This window comes from Cyprinus carpio, chromosome B15, assembly GCF_018340385.1.
Source record: "Cyprinus carpio isolate SPL01 chromosome B15, ASM1834038v1, whole genome shotgun sequence".
Classification (NCBI taxonomy): domain Eukaryota; kingdom Metazoa; phylum Chordata; class Actinopteri; order Cypriniformes; family Cyprinidae; genus Cyprinus; species Cyprinus carpio.
Window position 1 is genome coordinate 12,931,920 of NC_056611.1, and position 23,409 is coordinate 12,955,328.

Sequence of the window (23,409 nt, forward strand, 5' to 3'; positions counted from 1 at the left end):
TTTTAAGATACTCTGTAGTATCTTTTAATTAAAGCAATGTAGATGGGTAGTTTACCAATAACACAGACGTAAACATTTTGATTTTACGTTAGCATTCACATACATTTATACATATAAGAGTCTAGATTTTCATTTATATACCTATTTTATATTATATTATAAGTTTGGGGTCAGTTAAAAAAAAGAAAGAAGAAGAATTCATAATTTAATTCAGCAACACTTAAAAATCTATTTGTCATAGTTGTAAATATTACAAAGATTACTTAAATATATTGTACATAAAATACAAAAATCTTTGTAATTATGTGTGAAATTTACTATGGATTTCTGAGTAAAAACTGTTTCTGCACCATTTTTCTTCAGTGAAAGATGCATTAAATTGATCCAATGTGCCATTAAAGACATTTATAATGTTACAAAAGACTTCTGTTTCAAAAATCAATGCCGTTCTTTTGAACTTTCTATTCATCAAAGAATGCTGAAATAAAAAAAATATCACAGCTATACAAAATATTAGAACGGTTTTCAACATTAATAATAATAAAAATGTTTCTTAAGCAGCAAATCAGCATATTAGTATTATTTCTAAAGGATAATGTGACACTGAAGACTGGAGTAATGATGCTGAAAATTCAGCTTTGATCACAGAAATAAATTAGGTTTTAAAATATATAAAAATTTTAATAAATAAATTTACAGTTTTTACTACATTTTTGATCAAATAAATGCAGCCATGGTGAGCATAAGAGACTTTTCAAAAACAAAACAAAAAATACAGACAAATTTACGTCAGTTTAAATATATATTAAATTAATATTAACAAAAAAAATACTGGCCAGCCCAGTCGGCACATCTCTCACTTAAATAGTCCTGGATAAAAGTGCAAATGTTCAGTGTAGTCGCAAGGTCATAAAACCGGCATTTATAATGATCATACAGAATTAGATTGCAGTTCTTTTAGTTAAAGTAACAGTTAAATAGTTTTAGGTGCAGTACAGCATATCACATTATAGGACACTGTTTGACATTTAATGTCAACTATCCATTGCAAACAGAGTGCTCTGTTAGGGATAATGGAGTGTCTGGACATAAAGAGTGTAACTAAGAGGTGGGGGCAGAATTGATCACAACGTGTTCAACTGAGGGCAAAACTTTCCAATCCAGCACTCAGCCATATCTTCCTGTTCACAAGAGTCAAAAACATTAAATGAACAAGAAAATCTCTGCGTCCTTTAATCAAATCACAGGGCGCAGTGTTTCACAAAGACACTGCAAAAAAAAGTCCAGTGTCAAAATGTCATTCCACATCATGTCAGAATAATTCAATCTAAACCTCTTACAAAGGCAACCTCCGGTTCGAAGGACAGACTCGAGCTTAAATACATTCCAAGTTATTAAAATCAATACAAATCAAGCCAGTGATCACACACATACCAAAACAGAAATATCAAAAATGACATGTCTCCACTCTCATTAAAGCAAAAACGTGTTTAACATTAAAATCAGAGCACATACCACCAAAAAAAGCAGCTTTAAACACATTCCCTACATGCCAAAGTGTAAAAGCAGCAAGATCCCAGGACGGCAGCAGTGATCCCTGTTGCTTACCCATACGGATCATACTCTACAGGATGCTCAAGCACAACAGGCTCTGTCCCGGGACTGCTCAGGACGCACAGACCCTCTCCTTCAGACCCCTCCACCCGAGGGTCCGGATCCAAATCGGTGACCTCCATCTGACGGTGCACTCCAGGCTCAGAGCACAACAGAGCCACAGCCTGACTATGTCCCAGCGCTGGTCCTCTCCTCGAGCAGCATAGAGTGCCCAGAAACCCCTGGTTAAAATGTCAGTAGCCCGGAGCAGATAGTAAGTCATTAATGCGTTCATTCATCCCTTCAGCCGGTCAGCATCTCCCTCATGTCACACTCTGGTGTCATCGGTGGGCTCATAATAACCGTGGCTCGGTGACATAAGTAGTCCTGCCTCTGCAGCTCCGTTGAGAGCGCATACACACACACACACACACACACTGCTGACCAGCCCCCCGGACCACACCGCCACTCCTGCTCTCTCACACTGCACACACTCCTCCAGGTTCTCTAGTCATTAGCATCTCCATCACTTTTTTCCCTGAAGGGGGTGTTGGCTGGGCATCACCTGACTTGTCAAATGAGACTAAGGTGAATAATTTGCCTGGAAACTGGCATCTGCGTGCCAACAATGAATTATACATGTTGTTTGTGTTTTGCACAGCTTTTGAGAATAGACGTAACAATAAGTAATAATTTTAATAGCAGCAATAATAATTATTAATAATTTTAAATATTAAAATATAATAAATATAAAAAGATAAGGCATCCTTTAAATTACAGAGCTATAAGAAATAATAATATTAATAATAATAATTATTAATAATTTTAAATATTAAAATATAATAAATATAAAAAGATAAGGCATCCTTTAAATTACAGAGCTATAAGAAATAATAATATTAATAATAATTATTATTATCGCAGACACCCATAGTAAAAAAAACATAGCAACAACTGCAGCAGTAATAATAATAATTATTATTTAAAAATAAAATGAAATCCCTAAAAGTAAACAGCAAATTTATTAATAATAATAATAATTTGAAAAAAAGACACTTAAAAATTATTATTACTTCTAATAAACTAAACACTAAAATAATATTAATAATAATAATAGCCTTATACTAAAATAAATAAATAAATAAATAAATAAAAAGCCATCCTAAATTTCTGTCATTTATTATCAATAATAATATCAGCAGTAGCATCATGGTTTACAATGTTTTAATACATTAAAAAATGGATGTTTAAAATCAGTAAAAAAGATTAATAATTTAGCACTCCATGATGAAAGTCGAGATGTATACGACAGTAAATAAATCATAAAGCTTCCGTTTGACCGATCAGTCCGTATAAAACAACAGGTGCGAAAGTGTAGAGAATGTAGGCTGCAGTTTATGAAATCATGCTGCCCATCAAAGCCTTCATGTGACTCAAATTCAGTTTTTCATTTGATTTATAAACTCTCAAACACAAGCTCCTACCTTTAGTGGTGATGATGGGCGATCTCTGAAAGTGATCCCTCAGATCCCGATGTGCTGATGATCCGAGCTGATGTCGCTGCAGGATCCAGATTATCCCGCTGCTGAAATCTGGATCATGGATTGTCGCTGAATTGTGAGGAAATTCTCCAGATCTCATTCGCGATTATACACACTATTATTTTTAGCCATTTGGTGCGAATAGCAGTGCACAGTGGTCCTTATCCCGATTGTTATCCGAAAAATAAAACCGTCCGACTTCCAGGCGAAAGCAATAAAACCAGTTGTACTTTTCCTCCAACTCCAATCAGCTCTAACGAGCCCCTGGATTCTTCAGTAGCCTATTTCCATGATCTAAAGCGAATTCCAGCTCATAATTCCCGAGTTTAATTGATTCACATCGCAAAAAGCTGCTCATAGATTTCGACTGCCACACACACACGCGAGCCTCATAAAAACAATCAATAAACATCGCTGTCAAATCAGCAGTCCAGCTGCATATTGTTGTCCACGAGCTGTTGGTGGGCATTAACGGTCACAAAACAATAAATAGCAGGTTCCTTTGAGAAAGAAGCAGATAGATTCCTCACATTGCATGAATTAACTCATAACACACTGAGTGAGTGAGCGCTGCTGGAGTCATTAGTCAGCGGGTCCAGCCTTCAACTCTGTCATTCATCCGCAGGTGAGCGCAGGATCAGGTGCGGTCCTTAGAGAATATCACTTCATCATCAGAGATGCGACCTCACTGCTATTTTTACATACGAGGAAAAACACTTCTTCAATGACTTTCAAGCAGACAACAAAGCCCTATCAATCAATCAATCAATCAATCAATCAATCAATCAATCAAACAATCTATCTTTCTATCTATCTATCTATCTATCTATCTATCTTAACATCATCTGCCCACCCATTCATCCATCCTCTCCCCATCCAACCATCAGCTCAGCTCATCTATCCATCCACCCACCCACCCTTCCATCAGCTCAACCACAACCCATTCAACCATCCATCCATCACCCCATCCATCTATCAGTCTATTCATCCATCAGCCCATCTATCCTTCCATCACCCCATTCATTCACCCATCTATCATCACCCATCTATCCATCCATCACCCCATTCATTCACACATCTATCCATCACCCATACATACTTCCATCCACCCATTCATTCATCTATCACCCCATTCATTCACACATCTATCCATCACCCATACATACTTCCATCCACCCATTCATTCATCTATCGCCCCATTCATTCACCCATTTATCCATTACCCATCCACCCATTCATTCATCCATCAATCAGCCCGTTAAATCCATCCATCATCACCCCATTAATTCATCCATCCATCCATCCTTCTATCTGACCAACAGTCAACCTATCCATCACCCATCCATCCTTCCATCCACCCATCAATCAGCCCATTAAATCCATCCATCATCACCCCATTCATTCATCCATCCATCCATCCATCCGACCAACAGCCAACCTATCTCTCCATCAGTACATCCATCTACCAACCCACATGCCTCCACATCCATCTATCAATCAGCCCATCCATCCATCACCCCATTCATTCACCCATCATCACCCACTCACCATCCATCCTTTCATCCATCTATCCACCCATTCATTCATCAATCAGCCCATTCATCCATCCATCCATCTGAATATCTTTGTAAGTGATAATATTTGATAGACAGACAGTGACAAGAGAAAGACACTTTTATTGTTTGAAAATGAAAAGAAATAAGGCATAATTTGGCATAAATTATATACATGCACATACGCAGTAACCTGTACTAATCCTGCAAACATCATGTGACTAATTATTCTGCAAACACATGAAAATTATTTGATGACACTGCTGATTGGTAAATGACAACACAAGAACACACACAGTCTCAAGCCCTTCACTGGTGACATTCTGAGCTGTGACGTCATAGAGAGCTGGGGAAATATAAGGACATTTCATGCTTTTAAGCACCCTACAAAAATATTTCACTGGTAAAAAAAAAATCAACTCAAGTTTTTAATAATATAAGGGTTCAATTTGAATGGCCATTAATAAGGAAAGATAATTTTAGAACGGAGAGTATATAGTTAATACATCTACCAGCAGGGCCACTAAATATATTTGAATATTTAAGGTGGTTACAGTCCTGGTCTACTGTATATCTTAAAATGACCAAACTGCAGTGGTAAAATATTATAAGCTATCAACTATTCATATTTATATGAACTGAATGATGAGCAAACAAATATGAAATGTGCACCAGCCTCGTCACTCATTTTACAGCAATCAGGTCAGTACAGAGGCTTCAGGTTTTCAAGGTAAAGCATGCTATATGAATAAAATGTATTACTATTATTATTATTTTCTAATTTAACATGAAATTATATCAATTTCTGTGGCTAAAGCAATATTTCTTTTTCAAAGAGTAGTCAGCTGTGCCTGGACAGAACTGTAAAGGAGTGTGTGTGTGTGCAATTTCAGTAAGGAGCTAAGCAATCAGCACAATATGAACCTCCCTTCACAGCCCTGTGAAAACTGACAAAGGAGCGAGCCTACTCATTCATCAAGGCACACAGAGATCATGTTTACTAGTGTGGATCATGATTCTGAGTCACAGACATGATAAAATGAATGGTCAGCCTGCGATGCTTTATAAGGGTCATGCTTGAAAAACACTCTAATACGAAGTCAGATTTTTCACAAACCATAAAATTTGAATAGATATAAGTAACGTCTAGTTTACAAGTAAAGATTCACATTTTGCACATTTTTGTTACGATATAACCGAAATAGTGACAGATATTTCCTGTATTGTGAGTTTATATATTCAAAGGTATACATGAGACTGAATTATTGAAAATAACAAAAATGACTTGGATAAATCCATCGGCTTTTGAACAGAGGTAGATCTGAATGACAACTTGCAGTTGATTATAAGAAAAGGACAGGGTTTATGAGGACGAAATGATTGAAGAAGTCAGGCATACAGAGAGAAGTTTGTGATTTATTGACATCTTGATTAAAAATTATGGTTAAACAATTAAGGTAATTAAGAAAAAATTGCAAAAAAAAATAAACATGCGTGAATGAATCATTCACAATACGATCAATAACATGCATTTAGAAAATTTTCAAACAAATTCCATGTCAACTTTAAAAGTGTTCACAAGCGCTTATATAAATTAAAATAGTAAAAACAAAACGAAAGAAAAAATAGAACTAAAATAATAATGCAACACAAAGAGGAACAATAAAAGAAAATAAAACAAATAATAAGAAATAATAAAATGAAAACAAAAGAGAATCAAACAATAAGAATATATATATAAAACATGGCACATTCTCTTAAATTTTATATATTTTCTCGTGTTTATTTGTCCATTGTCTATTGTTAAAAAATAATATTTAAAAAAGTTCCTATTATTTAACCTTAAAACAACAACAACATATATTATAATTTAGTTAGTCTAATGGGTTTAAAGGGATAGTTCGTCCGAAAATGAAAATTTTGATTTTCTTTCTTCTGTTGAGCTCAAACAGTGGATGGTAGCCATTGACTTCCATATATGTTTTTACATTCTATGGATTTCAATGGCTACCGGCAACTGTTTGGTTCCAATCATTCTTCAAAATGTTTTCTTTTGTGCTCAACAGAAGAAAGAAACTCATACAGGTTTGGAACAACTTGGTGACGAGTAAATTATGATTTTTGGGTGAACTATCCCTTTAATACCTCACAAGCAAGCAAAGAGGTTCTTCAGGTTTTTTTTTTTTTTTTTTTTTAGCTGGAACCTTTATTTTGAAGCTCAAGAAACACCATATATGGTCATCTATAACAACTAACACAAATGGGCATGCAACAAAATTAATTAGCATAGAGAAATTTTCCTGTCCATTGATTGTTCAAAAGATTTCTAAACTCACAGTGGACATCGTGAGCATGTTATGACCCATCACATCGGACCACATAACTTACAAAACTCAATCTCACGCACACGGCACACTCGGTGATATAATGATGTGATAATTAAAATCCCCCTCATTTCTCGGCCTGAGTGTCCTCTAAATTCTTCCACCAGCTGACTCACAAACACAGGGGCTGAATCAGTGACACACATACACATCGTGGAGCATGCTGGGATTTTTCTCTAGCGTCAGTCACAGGAGAACAGGATAAACTGACCTCAAAGTTAAGCCCGAAAGGAACCTGACAACCAGCTGATATTGATGACACTTTAAAAACGCACTTTCTCCAAAGTGAAGCTTAAACTTTAGCGATATCATAATCTTAAACGGAGAGAACATTTTTAATACTAGATTGCCTGTCATATTACGCCACTGAATCGGGAAACTGCAACTAAAGGTAGAGTTTATTGGTGCTGAAAAATGACTTGGGTTATGAAATAAGGAAATTATAATGTTGTTCCTGTCAGGCCGGCGGCGAAGATTTACTGAAGCATTAGCTGCTCCAAACACACTTGCTTTTTACCTGTCTCTGGAAATGTAGTCACTGCAGAGTGATGAGAAGCTTTTTATCCGGTTTAATGCTCTTCTCAATTTTGCTTCACAAAGTGAGTTTGTGTCAGAGCGTGTGAAAGAAATGAAAAAGCGATTCATTCATTCTCATTAGCCTAAGTAGAGCAACCAGCTTTGCTCCAGCTAGCACCCAAACACAGACAAAAAAGTAGTGTGCTTATAACTTGTTTAACGCAGCAGTGACCAACCATTATTTTTCCCCCCAAAAAATCTGCATGTCAAAGGAACATGAAAGTGAAATTTTCTCATTATTTAATCAACTGATTTTGTTTCTTAGAACAAGTACCTTAGCTTATTTATTTGTATTGTGCTTTTCACAACATACATTGTTTCTAACAGAAATTCATGACGTTAATGTTTATAATATCTTAATATCTCCATGCCATAGTCGCAATTAGCAGATTAGGGCAATAATACAAATTAAGTAGTGCTGTCAAATGATTACTTGCATCCAAAATTAAAGTTTTTGTTTACAAATTATATGTGTGTGCTGTGTAGCCTATAATTAGGCTATGTATATATAAATACACATACATTGATGTATATATTTAAGTATATGTGTGTGCTGTGTAGCAAAATAGGTTATATTCCCCGGGGAACACATGATAGGTAAATATTGATAGCATGAATGCAATATCGCTTTGGATAAAAGCGTCTGCTAAATATATTTAATTGTAAATTTAAATATATACATGTAAATATTTTCTAAATATATGCTGTATGTGTGTGTATTTATTCAAGCAGTTGATTTTGCTAAATAGTAAATATCGCTTTACGTGAGTATACTGTATGCAAAAGAAGTTGGATATACTATATTTTTAAGTTTATATATAGATCTGTGCCATAATATAGCAAGGAACACGATAGGAGATATTTTGAAGCGTGTTCATGCTGCTGTTTCCATACAATGAAACTGAATGGGAACCATAAATCATACAGTTCTAGAAGTGACAACAGAATTGAGTAAATGATACAATTTTCATTTTTGAATGAACTATCCCTTTAAATGTATCAGTACCGACCCAGTTCCTTATACACAACCACCCAAAACTCATGACAGCACAGCTGAATCCAACACTTGAAACGATGCAAAGCTAATACCTTGCAAAATTAAAGGCAACCAGGTGGAACATGCGGTGTTTTCACAGGAAAATTGCATTATTATGAAGGATTTGAGGGACAAACATATTTGTGAGGGATGGAAGTCTGAAGTACGGATGGAATATGGTGTGTGTTGGGCTGAAGAGAAGATAAATGACACACAGGTGTCTCTGAGCTCTCCATTACACACTGGTTAATAGCTGGCGCTCGGCTCACTGAGGCTTTACTGGTCTCTTGCTGTGTGTGTCAACACGTGTTAAAGACACACTGCATCTTTGTTAAAACAAGGCCATCTTAACAGAATAACCCCAAAAACTGAGTTAGGGATGGGAGAAGCATCAAGGCCGATAATCACTGACATTGTTAGCAAAACCGATACCTTTTTGTTAAAAACAAAGGTTGTGATTTAAATATGTAAATGGGTAATTATTTGAATTTAACATTAATTCAACTACAAGATCATTAACAAAAATTCAGGCTATGGTGCAAGAAGTGGAGGATTTTATTCAGGACAGGCTGTGTGGGAGTCAGCTACACGGACAGAGACCCTGTGGCGCATGAGGACACATTTATGTGTGACACTGTGTCAGCTGGCATCAAGCTGTCTCTATCTGCCCTAAGAGCAGCTACATTTCCAAATGCTAGCGTACTCAGAGGTTCCTAAAGAAACGCTTTTGTTTTTATTTACTCACTTTTTCTGACTTGTTCTTCTGTGGAGTACAAAAGGAGAAACCCTGAAGTCTGGTCAATCTTTTAAGCTTCAAAAGGGCCACAAAAGCCCTATAAAAAGATAAATACACTCCACATGACCCTATAAATCTATATTCCAAGTGCTCTCAAATCATACAATAGATCTGTGTGAGTAACAGATCAAGTTTCTTACTGATAATCTCCGCCTCAAGTGAGCAGTTAACTCGAGAATCGCTGTGACCGTAGTGAGGTGAACTGCTCCTTTAAGGATTCCAAAGGGCTGTGAAAAGACGCCAATTTTCACACAAGGTCTGTAATCAACATCAAACTTCACAATCTCTGTCTCAGAGGAATTAAGCCATAAGTAACTTCAAACATTAAGCACTGCTTCAGTTAACCAGAGGTTAGCAGGTTCATTCTGGATATTATCATATTCATGTATTTAAGCTAAAGTACTGTACTTCAAAGAATGTAATTTAAAAAAATAAATGCATTGCCAAAGAACCATGTCTAAATATCCATGTCAAGTTAAAACAAACAAAAAGCTAAATAAACAGAACAAAACCCAAAACAAAAAATAAAAAAGAAGGAAACAAAATAGAACAGAACAAAACAAAAAACATAAAAGAAAACTACCAAACAAAACAATAAACTATAGTACCAAAATAGCTTTGATTTAGTTACAAGACTGCTCTTGTTTATGCTGTTTCATGACTAAGCGCTGTGAGCTGGCCTCGTGCCTGCAGGCCATTTTTACAGTGCACAGGCAGTGATGTTGTATATATCCTTAGTCATTCACATATATTATTAGCCCTCTTTCACCGGTCAGCATCCCTGTAATGGCAAGAAGACCAGAGGTTGCCATATAATTAAACTACTCTATGGGCCAGTAATGGATCCCAGACATCCATTCATGTATTCACTTGGCATTTTGTTTATGGGCATTAAGGTGGATTACAGTATGTGTCATATGTGGAATACATTGTGATTCACTTCGTGTGATAACTATATTAAGTTGATTTTTAATTAAAATGCCAATCTTTCAGCAAAGAAACATCCATATACCAGACAAAACTGAGTTCCTTGCAGCAGTGAAGTTAATTAACTCACATCAGTTAATAAGATAATTAGTAGAGATGATTCTCCTATCATTATTGATGTTGCTCTTACAGAAAGCAAACAATGAGAATTAAAGAGATAGTTCACTCTCATATGAAATTTTACCCCATGATTTACTCACCCCCAAGCCATCCTAAGTGTAACATGACTTTCTTCTTTCAGACGAATACAATCGGTCCTGACTCTTTCCAATCTTTAAGCAAGAGATTTTGAAGACCAAAAATGTGCATCCATCCATCATAAAGAGTATTCCATACAGCTCCAGGAGGTTAATAAAGGCCTTCTTTGGATGCACTTTTTTGGGGCTTCAAAATCTCGACCCCCATTGACTGCCATTATAAAGTCTGGCAGAGCCAGGACATTTAGAAAAAAATATATAACTCAGGTTGTATTCGTCTGAAAGAAGAAAGCCATATACACCTAAGATGGTTTGAAGGGGAGTAAATCATATGGTAATTTAAATTTTTGGGTGAGCTATCCCTTTAAAAGAAGCAGTTATGAAAATAATTTTTATATTCTGTAAGAAAGCAAACAGAAGCATATTCTGTTAGGGTCTCCACTTTGCGTCTCAGAGCAAATCTGTAGTAGGTGAGAGCTTTGAGAGCTGTTGCTGTCATCTTAAGCAACTTCCTTTTTGGCAGAGGACAGCTCAGTTTGGCTTCAGCTCCAGCAAAATCAGTCTGTTCGACAAGAAGCCCAGAGAGCTTTGTGCCTCTCAGCCACAAAACAGAGCTGCCACTGGCTCCTGACCACCTCTGTTGTTAAGGCAGTAGGTTAGTTTTGGCAATGGTGTGTAACCATGTTAAACATTGTTTTATTTTTTTTTTCAGAGTTTGTTCAGTGATTTTCCCGTAAGATAATTAAACATACTGTTGGAGAAAATATTATGATTCAGGAATGCACTAAATATTTAAAATACTGTCAAGACAGACAAATGAATGCATAGACTAAAGGACTTCACAACATCATAGTTGTGATATTATATAGTTATATGATGAGCCAATTAGACAATATTTCTTTCCCATATTCAAGGAAAAAGACAAAGGACAAGCACTGACTAAAACAAGTAAAAAGCCTTTAAAAAAAAAAAACACTGCTTGTTCTTTTATCTTTTAAATGTCTGACTATTATGGGACCAAAAAGGTCCAGATTCTTGAAGTGCAAGACATTTAGTGTGCGCGTCTGTGAGACAATCAAAGCCGTGGCACATCCTATGAAACATTTTTACTTGAAATAAGGTTCCAATGACAAGGCAAAAAGTTGATGAAAGGGCCACAAAGCCCTTGAGTTGTCAGTCAATCCACCTGTTATGACAACACATCAAAACACAATGTCAGCTTAAGGTCATTTTCTCTGCTCTTGCTAGTAAAAAGCCTACTGTCCATATATTTTTTTTACCCTTTTGCAAAGGATTCTTAAAAATGTTCAATGGACAGCAGGACTGGAGGCTTAAAACAGAAGCGGAGACAGAGGTAATGAGACTGGAGGCTCATGCTGTTCCAGTACAGCTTGTCTCTTATCCCTCGCTCTGTGAAACCCATTCGAGGTACTGAGGTTTAGGGTGGCATATATAGCAGAGAGAACTCATAACGGGGAAATACATTAGTAATGGTGGCTGAGACAGACACTGTGAGAAATTAAACATTAGTTTAGGCACATTAGAAATAACATGTACTTGAATAATTCCAAATTCCACCATATACAATTTGACCATCCGCAAAGACCCGCCCCCTACTTACTGTTGCTAGGTCCGTCAAGCCATGGCACTCTCACGCCACATTTCCTCATGCAGTTAAAAATACATTGTGGATCAAAGAGGAAACTGACAACGTGCCGACAGACAATACAGAGCAGTCTACTTCTGGCATGAAACTAATTTTTTTTTTTTTAAAGAAATTCAAATAATAAATATTGCTTTGTGGATCTTTAATGTGTCATGACTTGTGACAGATCACTGCAGCTCCTCAGTTCAAGCGGCACGTGAACCGATCGTCTTTTCATATTTACTTAAAGGGGTCATGAACTGAAAAAAAAAAAGAATTCCCTTGATCTTTTGGCATATAAGAGATCATTGCACTATAAAAACATCCCATAAGTTTCAGAACTCAAAACTTTCTCGTTAGTATAAAAACAGCCTATATTGAAGCCAGTCTGCCAAAACGACAGCTTGAGGAATGTACCACTCTATGATGTATAATAGTGTGGATAAGCACAGCTTCCGCAGAATATCAATGCCTGCTTCTACATAGCTGCCTGTTTAGCCCTGCCCACCAATTTGCGCATGTTGTATAAACGTGAGATGCTAATCTACTCTCCTGTCTGATTTGTTTTTGTCAGACAAAATGGCAAATTCAGTGTTATTGGTCAGATCACCTGTCAATCAATCTCCCTACGAAGGGTCAATTCCACAAAAATGTGTGTACTATATCCATACAGCACACAGTATACGGTACATGTATACTGAAAAGAATACACTCTTCTTTACACTATACCTAAAAAGCACTTCCAACATAGGACATTACCTGATGTACAGTAAGAAGGGGTGACAGTCAAGTCCTTCACTCGGTGAACCTGATTTGTGAAAAATTTACACATTTTCATGGCCTTACTACCTGTCAAAAAAGGAAAAAGCATCCAAATCAAACCATCTTTTTTATATGAAGTTGCAAAAGTCAACAGACAACTTCACAAAAATAACCCAATTAAATTCATAATAAAATGCCCTCATGGACTACAAAACGAGTGTATTTGGGTGCCTAATTCCCTTCGGGTGGCTAAATTGACTGAAATGCGTGAGAAAGACAGTGTGTCACATTAGCCTAGATCAGTGCGGCACCTTTTCACAGCGGTGTGAAATAGCTTTTCTGTCACTTGTTACAGACCATTAAACATCTCTCTGTTTCTGTTATGTTTAAACAACTAGGAGACAAGGCACTTTAAAGGCTGTAGTTTAAACATTCCGATAAATCCAGTGAACTTACAGCTGTAAGCGCTCTCAGTGGACACCAGCTTTTGCTAACTTGTCAGAATCCAGAGACAGGAGAAGTCAATGTGAACTGAAAGAATAGGATTGCAGCTATTGTTATCCATGCATTACATCAAAGTGTCATAAAAGTGTGGAGCTGAGAAAAAATACTTGCACATTTATATAATGGAGCACATTTATAAGTGCAAATTATGTAAGAATATCCCAATTTGACTTCAGATGAATGTAGCATTACCAGTTGACTCTTTACTTTGAACAGAGGGACAGAAAGCGGGGAACTCTGTCTGGTCTTAATATTACGCCTCTCATCCGTCACTCAAGACAGCTTCATTCAGTCACAGAGCTGTGAAACAGCTGTGACCTAGTTCACTCAGCATCAAGCACATTCCCATGTCTTACAATAACATTCAAACTTCTGTAGAACACCATAAAGACAGTTTTAATAAGACGGCGCCAAGAAAGCAGCTACAACAAAACTCAATTTCATTTGCAACGCACCTGCATGTGCATGAATAACAAATGCAGTTTGAAGATACCTTTTGGGGGTATTTACAATATCAGTGTAATCCAATAAAGGACACACATCAGGTTCATAACTGCATTACAACATTTTGCAAAACAAAAAAAAGGCAAAGAATGATGAAATAATACAAACAAAAACAAAAATCTGTAGTGACATTTGACTTGATGTAATCTGTCAACATTGTGTAGAAATACCCAAGACAAAAAAAAGAGACAATGCAAAAGGTAAGAACTGCAATTTCACATTTCAGTGTCTTGAGTGGTTGTTACAGAGATATTTATAGGGCAGTTCTGATTCTAAATAGCTTTCAGCTGCATCATGGGCCAATCCGTAAGAACTGCTCCATTCAAAGTCCCATCTGACTCAACTGCCCTCTAAACATCTAAAAGAACGCACAAATCACAGTTTGAGATGACATGTTATTAACTTAGCTAACTATAGTGATATTTTTCTTTTGCAGTTCTTTCCTCTTGTGCGCTCTAAATTTAGGCCCTTAGGTGGTATGAGTAAATGAAGCCTTAAATTCAAGTCACTTGTTCTTCCGGTCTGTCCACCTGATGGTTTTCTTACCAAAGCTATTAGATCCAGAGCTAAGAGTGAACAGGACATGGGAATTAAATTCTTTATTACTGTGATCCTAACTAAAAACAGCAGCTAACATTAATTAAAACAGCATGAGAAAAAGAGTTACCAAGTATCTGCAAGTATATGCTAACCAGAATTTCATCCCTAAGGCAAGTCTTGGAGAGCAAACTCAGCCTTGGCTAAAATGATAAAAAGAAATGTCTTAATCTATGGGTGCAGTGAATCAGGCCATCTATTCCATTCATTAAAAATACAAATTCCCCTACAGACTTAGAGTAAGAAAGCAAAAGTAACATCAGCACCCTGAGATATCTTTGGTCTTATTCTTTCTCTGGAAGCGTGTGTCCGAGGGGTCAAATCCCCTCTCTCGGGCCCCAAATATGGCCCAGATGGGGGTCTTGGCCATATAGTCCATCGCTGAGAAGATCTTGGTGCCCCCGCTCTCCTCGTATTCCTGAATGAGCTCCTGGAAGCGTTCGTAGTCAATCCACGTCCACCACTCCCCGTCAACTTTGAACTACAGACACACAGGAAAGAAAAGAGGTAAGAAAGATAGCAGGTGATAGAGCACTGTGTTAAATAACACAAAAAATGTACACACAGGTGAAGATTAGACTGAGCCTCCCTGCCTGACAGGTGTTCACTTTGACTAATGAGGTCTGATTGTGTTTTCCAAGCATGTACACTGCCAACTGGGCAAAGCTCTGGTACTAAACACCAAGGCAGGTGCAAATCAGAGGACGAGGCCAAAGGAAGTTGCTTTCAGAGAACAGAATTCATAGTCTTTAATGACACAGTCCCAAATGCCACCCTCAGTCCTTGAAGTCCTTTTTCAAGTTCATACTTGAAATGCCAGCACCTCAAGAGTGAAGCTGCAAACTAGACACTCTTCAGAATCAAAAGATATCAAACGAGACACCCTGCAATCTTCACAAAAAGTGTAGAAGGTTGCAAGGATCAAGAATGTCATTTTTGGTGCAGCCAGTGATGTGCTAAAAATATTGTATAACTCTCAAACTTGCACATCGAGTTGAGATGCAGAACCTGTGGTCTCCATCCAGACCTTTCGAGCAAACCTTGTTTTTCAATCAATCTTACCCAATCTTGACTCTCAAGCTTTGGTTCTATGTCAGGGTGTAGTCACAGCTTAGTTCCGCTTGTTTCCCCACCCTAAACATTGAATCAATTTCCATCAGCACTTTTAAACCATTCTCCGACACACAGGCGTAAAGAGTCCTAGTGGGGAGCTGCACTGATTATATTTCACACTGCACTGATGAGATGCTGTACTGTGATCCATGCTCAGCATGGTGATGCAATCAGCTATAGGTGCCAGGCTCCTGTTCCTCCCATCTCTCGACATGCTCTTTCTTTCCAAGACCTCCACGTTACCACAAAATCGATTCAGCTGTAGTATATTTTGCTCTGAGGACATTGCAGAGGTGCCTGATTGGGTTGCTGGAGACTAGGGTCCAGGGAAAAGCACTTCAAAGTGAAAGTCAAGTCTTGAAAATAAGAATAACTCTTTCACGGGAAACATGCTTTCAAGTCAAGACTTGAACAGAACTTGAAATAAGAAGTCTTTACTGCTGCAAGGTTGTTGTTTGGAGAGTTCCTGAAGAGCTTTGTCCAAGCTAACAAAGCTGTCAAGAGTGGATCAGACCACCGCAGGCTCTCTTGAAGACACCCACTGTCCAACTTGCTGAAAGCTGCCCGCTGCTTCAAAGACAATCTGGTCACGTGCACCACAATTGAGAAGCAAACATACCTTCCCACTACTGAAAATGCCAAGACCACCACTTCCTCTTAGTGCAGTGCCAGGAATGTTATCTTTGTCCTTGTGTCATATTACATCAGTTTAGCTGCTTACCTGAAGCTTCCTAGAGGCAGCCTCAAAAGCGCAAAATCTCTGCAGTCAGTCTGTAAGGCCTTAAGCAGTTTGCATCCTCTGGGGAGCCTTCTTCCTCAGCTGCATGTTTTCATTACTGAGTAATTTGCTGAGGTGAATCACTCCATAGCCTTCTCACAGATACTCAGCAGTCAGAAGATGAAAAATCCTATGGGTCCCAACTCATGTCTCCGGGAAGGTCAAGGATACATCCCAAACTGCTTTAAAGATCTCTTCCCCTCCTTGTCAATTTTACACACATGCAGTTTGGCTCAGCGTTTTCCTATAATACTCACATTAGGAAACAAGGTGTTTGGAAGTAACTAAAAATAGCATTGCTACTAGCGCAGCTGACACAGAAGAGCGTACGCTGCCTACGTACAGCTCAGATTCACCAAAATGGCACTATGCTGATGTGGAGTGACACAGAGGAGACAAATTGTTTAATAAAATTGTTATTTTTGTTTTATTCACATACAAAAAGTATTGTCGTCACTTCATAACGTTACGGTTGAATCACTGATGGCAGATGGAGTATTCTGACGATGCTTTTCATACTTTTCTGGACCTTGACAGTGTATTTAACTTGGCAGTCTATGAGACAGTCACAAGCCTCCCGGTTTTCATTCAAAATATCTTAAATTGTGTTACGAAGACGAATGAAGCTTTTACGGGTTTGGAACGACATGGGGGTAAGTGATTAATGACAAAATTTTCATTTTGGGGTGGAGTATCCCTTTAATCAATATCCTCATTTGTCTGTGCCAGATAAATATCACAAAGGGTAGCTGAACTATAAATTATGAACTTCCAACTTGGCAAGCTTTAGTTTCAAACTAACTTCCTTAAGTAGAGTCCAAAATTGACAGGAATACTCAACTTTATATGCCATGTAAGAGAGGGAAACTGGCAGCCCTTTTATTTTGGGAGTGCAAGACTATCCACTTCTGCTATGCCAACAGATGGCCATGCCATTGAGAAGAGTGCACTTTAAGGCTTCATTCCTTTGTAAAATTGCTTCTGCACAGCTAACTGGGAGCACTAAACATAGGAAGTCACTATGCAAATGTGGTTTTGGGACGCCACATCACCCAACAAAGATTGCAGCCCCTCTTTCATTCCCTAAACACTATAAACATCCCCCAAAATTAATGATGGTCTCGTCTGTACGGTGTGCTGCAGGGCTTCTACAGTCTTGTGTATTTACTGAGAGACTATTGGGACTTTAAAGTTTAAATGGGTAATCTTGTTTACGAATTAATGAATGTTCATAAGGCCAGCTAAGGCTTTTTAAAAAATGCAACATGCTTCAAGGCTACATCTTTTAGTGGTGCTTGCTAAGGCAAGCATCTCTATTACTATTGCTCATACTTGGGGCTGAAAGTAAACCTGAAGTATTAAATGTAGGTGCACAGTTTGTTATGAACATGAATAACTAAACTCTTCTGCTTGCTGAATAGAAATGCACTATTAGTCTTCTAAATGATCAGGATGGTAAAAGGGAAAAAATATCCCTAAGACTTACATTGAAAGAGGGACCAGATTTATATCTACTGACCAGAATATCACAGGACATTTTAGAAAATCAAGCTTCTTCTACTTATAAAACTCTTGATGGATTTAAATCCTCGTTTAACCCTGCTTTACATGCTTTAATTTCCTTCCTTCCTCTAGCTCAGAACATGGAGAGATAGGGAGGGCTTTATGGGGACGCAGTGCTCTAACTTTATGAGAATATAAGCTGTCAGCTCCACACAGTGAAGAGCTGTAAATTCATTCAGAGGGTCTTACCTTGTCAAGAACACCGCGGATAAAGGGTGAATGTTTGCAACCCTGAAATAAGAAAAAAATGAATGCGGCAGCTAAACAAAGTCAATGCTATGAAATACGGTCGGTGGCCTTCCAAGGTCCTATGTGAAAAATGGCTTCTTATTACAGGAACAATGGGCCTTTTTATCACCCTCGTGAGTCACGGCCGAGCTGAACAGAAACTGAGAATGAGTCCCTGTGCGGCTGGCGGAGATGTGGTGAGGAATGAATTTTCACATCAAATTCAGTGCCTTTTCATTTAGACATCTGTCACAGGCAATGCAAAGAGAGCTCTTTAACATGTATAAAGCAGGGAAAAACCTTGCAGAGGAAGGCAAAGCAGCTCGGTGCTTGTGTACTGGCTTCATCAGTGTGTCATTTGAATTTCAGAAGCAAGACGATATAACTGCTGAAGACTGCAAAGATGTCAGGATCATTTGGATAAAATGGGGGTATGCATTTGAAGTTTTCACATTACACCCTAAAGCATCTTCCTCAGTGAATCATGAGATGCAGCTCCACCCACAAGGATTGACATCATGTATGTAACCATATATAATTGGTTCATAATGGCATGAGGAGGCTAAAGGGCTATATAATCTTCGTCCAACAAACCACACGTTTGAGAAAGTCCTTCATTAATCTTTTGTTGCTGTTATTACTGTATTGGCACTCTATCTTCAAAGGTCTCGCATCCAGCCTCCTAAGCTGCCCACCAACAAACCTCTTCGCCTTGTTTTCAAACACTTGATGGTAAGGCAGTAGAGGACCGAGCACCTTCTCATGCCTGTGTGGGCTTGAGTGGAGGTTGCTCTGGGCACTCACAATGACTACGACTCTCCAATACTGCAGCTCATTTACAGCCGTTGTGTTTATAGCTCTGCATGATAAGACAAGAAATTAATGTAGGGGTTTTAAAGGATGCAAACCGGTGGACACATGCAGTTACAGTCCCTTATTGCATGTAAGAGTGCTCTCCATGCCTGAAGAGAAAAAAGGAAGCTGAATAAATTAATGGGATATTTAGAAATCAAGTGAGGAGGATGTTCAGCAAAAGGAAGTAAACAGCATGGAAATGGGAGGACAAGAGAGATCTGGGGCAGGATTAGACATTCGTTACTGCAAGCAAAAAAAAAAAGGTCAGGAGGGGTATCAAAAATGATCTACAATTTGAATTATTCCATAATAGTATTTCAAAGAACAATATTGAGTTAACTGGGTCAAATATAGTCTCGCGTAGCCAGACCTTCAGACTGAAGGTCTGGAATCTATGGCAGCTTTCATTGGCCAAGGCCCGCCCATGAGGCCGTTTGACCGACATGTCAAACAACCAATCACAGTTCGATTCATTCATCGTCACGTTTCGAGGCGTGGAAATGTCGCCACAATAACAGACCAGTGTGTAAAACTCGCGGACATATTTTAAAGATCCTATGCCGCGAACTTTAAATATTTCACATACTTTTGAAAATCCAGTGTTTAGTTGATCCTGATAAGTACTCGTTGTCACTGTTTTAAACACTAGGCTTTCTTCTTTCGTGAGGGGGTTTGGCGCCATGGTATCTTTGTTTCCAGGAGGAATGTTAAAGAACGCGACACACATGTCTCGTGGAAATCCTGTAGAATTCAACCAATCCGATGACGACTTCGACCCTCCTGAAGTGTTTCCACTTTTGTGTGCCATATGCATCAGACGTTTAGCCAACGGTCCATGGGCATGACATCTGAGGCTGAGACTAGGTCAAATATGGAGTGAAAGATGTTTTCATAGTCCAAAAAAAACAAATAAAAATACTGATAAAGAATGAAAAACATCTTAAAGCAGTAGTTCACCAGAAAATTAAAATTCTGTTATTTATTTACCCTCATGTAACACCAATGAAAGAAGATATTTTACCTTTTTATACCCTCATAAAAGAAGATATTTTAAACAACATTTTTTGTTATTGTATATTATGAAAACCAATGGGGTCCAAAACTTTCATACTCCAAAAAGGACAAAGGATTTTGTGATTCCTTGTATGAACGTCAAACCTTGCCTAACGGTCACACTTTATGACATCTGTTCACATGATGTGCAAAAATCAATAAGGTTTGATGTTCAAAATGTGTGTTTGTTTGTTGCTAGCTTCTTTAGGTATTTATATAGAGAAAACCATACTTGAGGTATTACATATTAAAACAGAACTAAAGGCTTGTTCACACCGGGATGAATATCATGCGCAATTATCGCCGAAGTTTAACGCCTCGTGACTAATCAAAGGGCGCCAATGTGAGTGTGATTTTTTTAAAATATGCCTCGGGCTCCTTTTTTTGGTTTGACACGCCGCATTAAAAACTGGCCGACCAATGAGATTGGCGCTTTTGTTCATGTGCCTGGAGCTGCTGAAGTTACAGTAAAACATGACTTGGTGGCGCTAAAGCACAAAATGGTCTTGCTGAGCACACTTGATAGGCAAGACCATTTTGGAAGACCAACAATGAAGAGGAAGTAAGTAGACCAAGAAGATGCATCGAGGCAAGACGAATGTAGAGCACAAAGGGCTTTATGAAAAATGCGATAGTGACTACAAAAATCTCGATAAGAGGGAGTTGTTATGGAGAGGAATTGCAGATCAAATAGGATTCGATGTATACTGGGGTATTTCTGTTTTTTCATTAAGTGGCATCTAATGTCTGGGAGTGAATTTGCACGTTTACTCGGCTCATCGCCAGCGAAAATCACTTCGGTATTAACACAAAAGACATGTCGAAAAACGTCGGTGATAAGCATGCGCGATAAACAGCCCGGTGTGTATGAGGCTTAAACGTATAAACTAAAAGACCTATTTTCCAAAAAAAATAAATAAATAAATAAAACTAAATTTGATTTGAATTGGTTTAAAACACTGTCAAGAGAATTAACAGAGTAAAAAAATGAGTGTCCTATCCTGCATCATGAGTACATGACTCATTGCCAACGATTATTAAAAGAAAACGTACCCATAAGTGATCTGTGTATGAATGTGCATTTCGATCTGTCCATCATACAAAGTGGTTGTGTCGCTTCAAAAGTCAAACTGTACTGATTAATGTTTATACTATTTTAGCCATTTTATCATTTAAAGATTTTGGACCCTATTAATTTTCATAATATGGACAAAAGCAGCTGAAACATTATTCAGATTATCATACAGTTTGGAATGACATGAGGGTGAGTAAATGATGACGCTCTGACAGTCTGATCAGGTTTAAGCTGGTCTCCCATTCAGGCTAAGCAGGTCTTCAGATAGCTTTTTCCCAGCCTGGCCACAGAACCCCTCTTAAGCCAGCAAACAACACCTCAAAGTCTGCTTTCATATGTTTTTAAAAAACAGGGAAAGCACAAAAGGCTTTATGTTTCTTAGTAAATGAAATACCCCATTGTGTGTTAGAATGGAAATATTCACCATAGAATCACATGCAGAAATTTATGGTACTTGATTTCAGAATACAAACAGCAAATCATAAAAGGATATTGAAGCACCATATAACGCTTGCACATAAATATGCTTTTTGTTTGTGAGAGAAGAGCGCTGGTAAGGGCTCACAGCCCACGCAAACCATTAGAGAAGCTGTCACAAGAAACAAATGCAAAACAAGAGTAGCTGTAAGAATGACTAGCGCTGTGTCAGGAGACATAAAATGCAGGAAGGAAGGTTTAACCCTTCACCTGAATAGCAGATTAATGCAAGTGCCCATATCAACACTTTTTCAATGACATTTACAGAAATGGCAGTGGTATCTTTATTTGTAACAGCTTTAAGTGGTTTAAGTCAGAAAAAGGAAATTACAGTATGAGCTCTGTTTCTACAAAACGCAGTGCAGGAGTAGAACAGCAGCTATGAACAGCATGTCTGTGCAGGGTTACCTTGTGGTGCGCAAGTAACAGACAGTTGGAGTGCTCGTGTTCGCAGGCAATTTCATAGTCTGGGAGCAGGTTGGCAAGCTGCTGCACGAAGTAGATGACCTCCTCGTGCCAGGGTACGTTGGCCATTGTCAGGCTACTGGCTGAGCTCTCGCCACAGTACGTCACTCCCTAGAGGACAGGCAAAGGGACAAGAGGGACAAAACTGTAAAATGGGACATTTAAATTGTCTAAGTCACAAACACAGCATGATAAAATCTCATCATAAAAGTATCAAAATAAAACAGACACAGTTCTTATTGGGATCGTCTTATTGGAAAGGTATATGTAAGCCCGACTCTGCCTCGGAATTAAAAAAATAATAATAATGTAATTGCGACTACCTCACAATTCTGACTTTTCACGCAATTGCGTGTTTACATCTCTTAATTCTTTTTTCCCCAAATTCATGATACAATCTCGCAATTCTGACTTTTTTGTCAGAACTGTATGATATAAACTGTTGTGAGTTATAAAGTTAGTATTGTGTGATATAAACTCGCCATTAAAAACTCTTTTTTTGACTCTTTTTTCAGAATTGCAAGTTTATATCTCGCAATTCTGACTTTATAATACACAAAAAAGTTAAGTTGTTATTGTGAGATATAAACTCGCAATTCTGAGAACACATCAGTCTTTTTCCCCCGTAGAATTGGACTTTATAATTCGCAATTACGAGTTTATATCTCAAAATTCTCACAAAACTCGCATTTGTGAGAAGAAAAATGTCTTTATCTCAATTGTGAGTTTATATCCTGCTATTCTGACATTTTAACTCACAATTGTGAGTTAATATCACACAATTGAGAAAGTCAGAATTGCAAGTTTATATCTCGCACTTCTGAGAAAAAAGTCACAATTGCGAGATGTAAACTCACAATTGCGATAAAAAACTTCCGAATTGTGATATAAAAACTCACAATTACCTTTTTTATTTTTATTCAGTGCCAAAAAACAGGCTTCCATGGATAGGCCACTTTCTTCTGTTGTAAAATATGAATACACATCCTGCCACCTCACAGTCCGTTAGTATCTTTAATTGTAGGAATTCACAATATATCAGTATGATAATAGCTTCTGAATAATAATTAGACATTTTTTCATATTGAATTTATTAAATATTCTTTTTATATTAATAAAGAAAATAC

At 37.7% G+C, this 23,409-nt stretch overlaps 2 protein-coding genes across 3 annotated transcripts in view; both read right to left on the bottom strand.

Moving 5' to 3' along the window:
- LOC109103133 (calcium-binding protein 8) overlaps positions 1–3,817 on the bottom strand; it is a 50,138-nt gene extending 46,321 nt beyond the window's left edge. Inside the window, exon 1 of one of the 2 annotated variants that reach the window (XM_042739286.1) lies at positions 3,078–3,817. Coding sequence is in view for 1 of the 2 variants with exons in the window: in XM_042739285.1 (XP_042595219.1) it covers positions 1,609–1,736 (128 nt within the window). In the remaining variant the exon portion in view is untranslated. Of the gene's footprint in view, positions 1–1,608; positions 2,091–3,077 lie in introns of those variants that run through there. The other variant, XM_042739285.1, reaches the window with a different exon arrangement.
- A 10,127-nt stretch (positions 3,818–13,944) lies between these two features.
- Positions 13,945–23,409, bottom strand: part of tyw1 (tRNA-yW synthesizing protein 1 homolog (S. cerevisiae)) — a 59,043-nt gene continuing 49,578 nt past the window's right edge. The window contains exons 15-16 of the mRNA XM_042739287.1: positions 22,226–22,393; positions 13,945–15,156 (exon numbers count right to left, since the gene is read on the bottom strand). Coding sequence (XP_042595221.1) covers positions 14,935–15,156; positions 22,226–22,393 — 390 coding nt within the window. The 3' untranslated portion in view covers positions 13,945–14,934. The remainder of the gene's footprint in view (positions 15,157–22,225; positions 22,394–23,409) is intronic.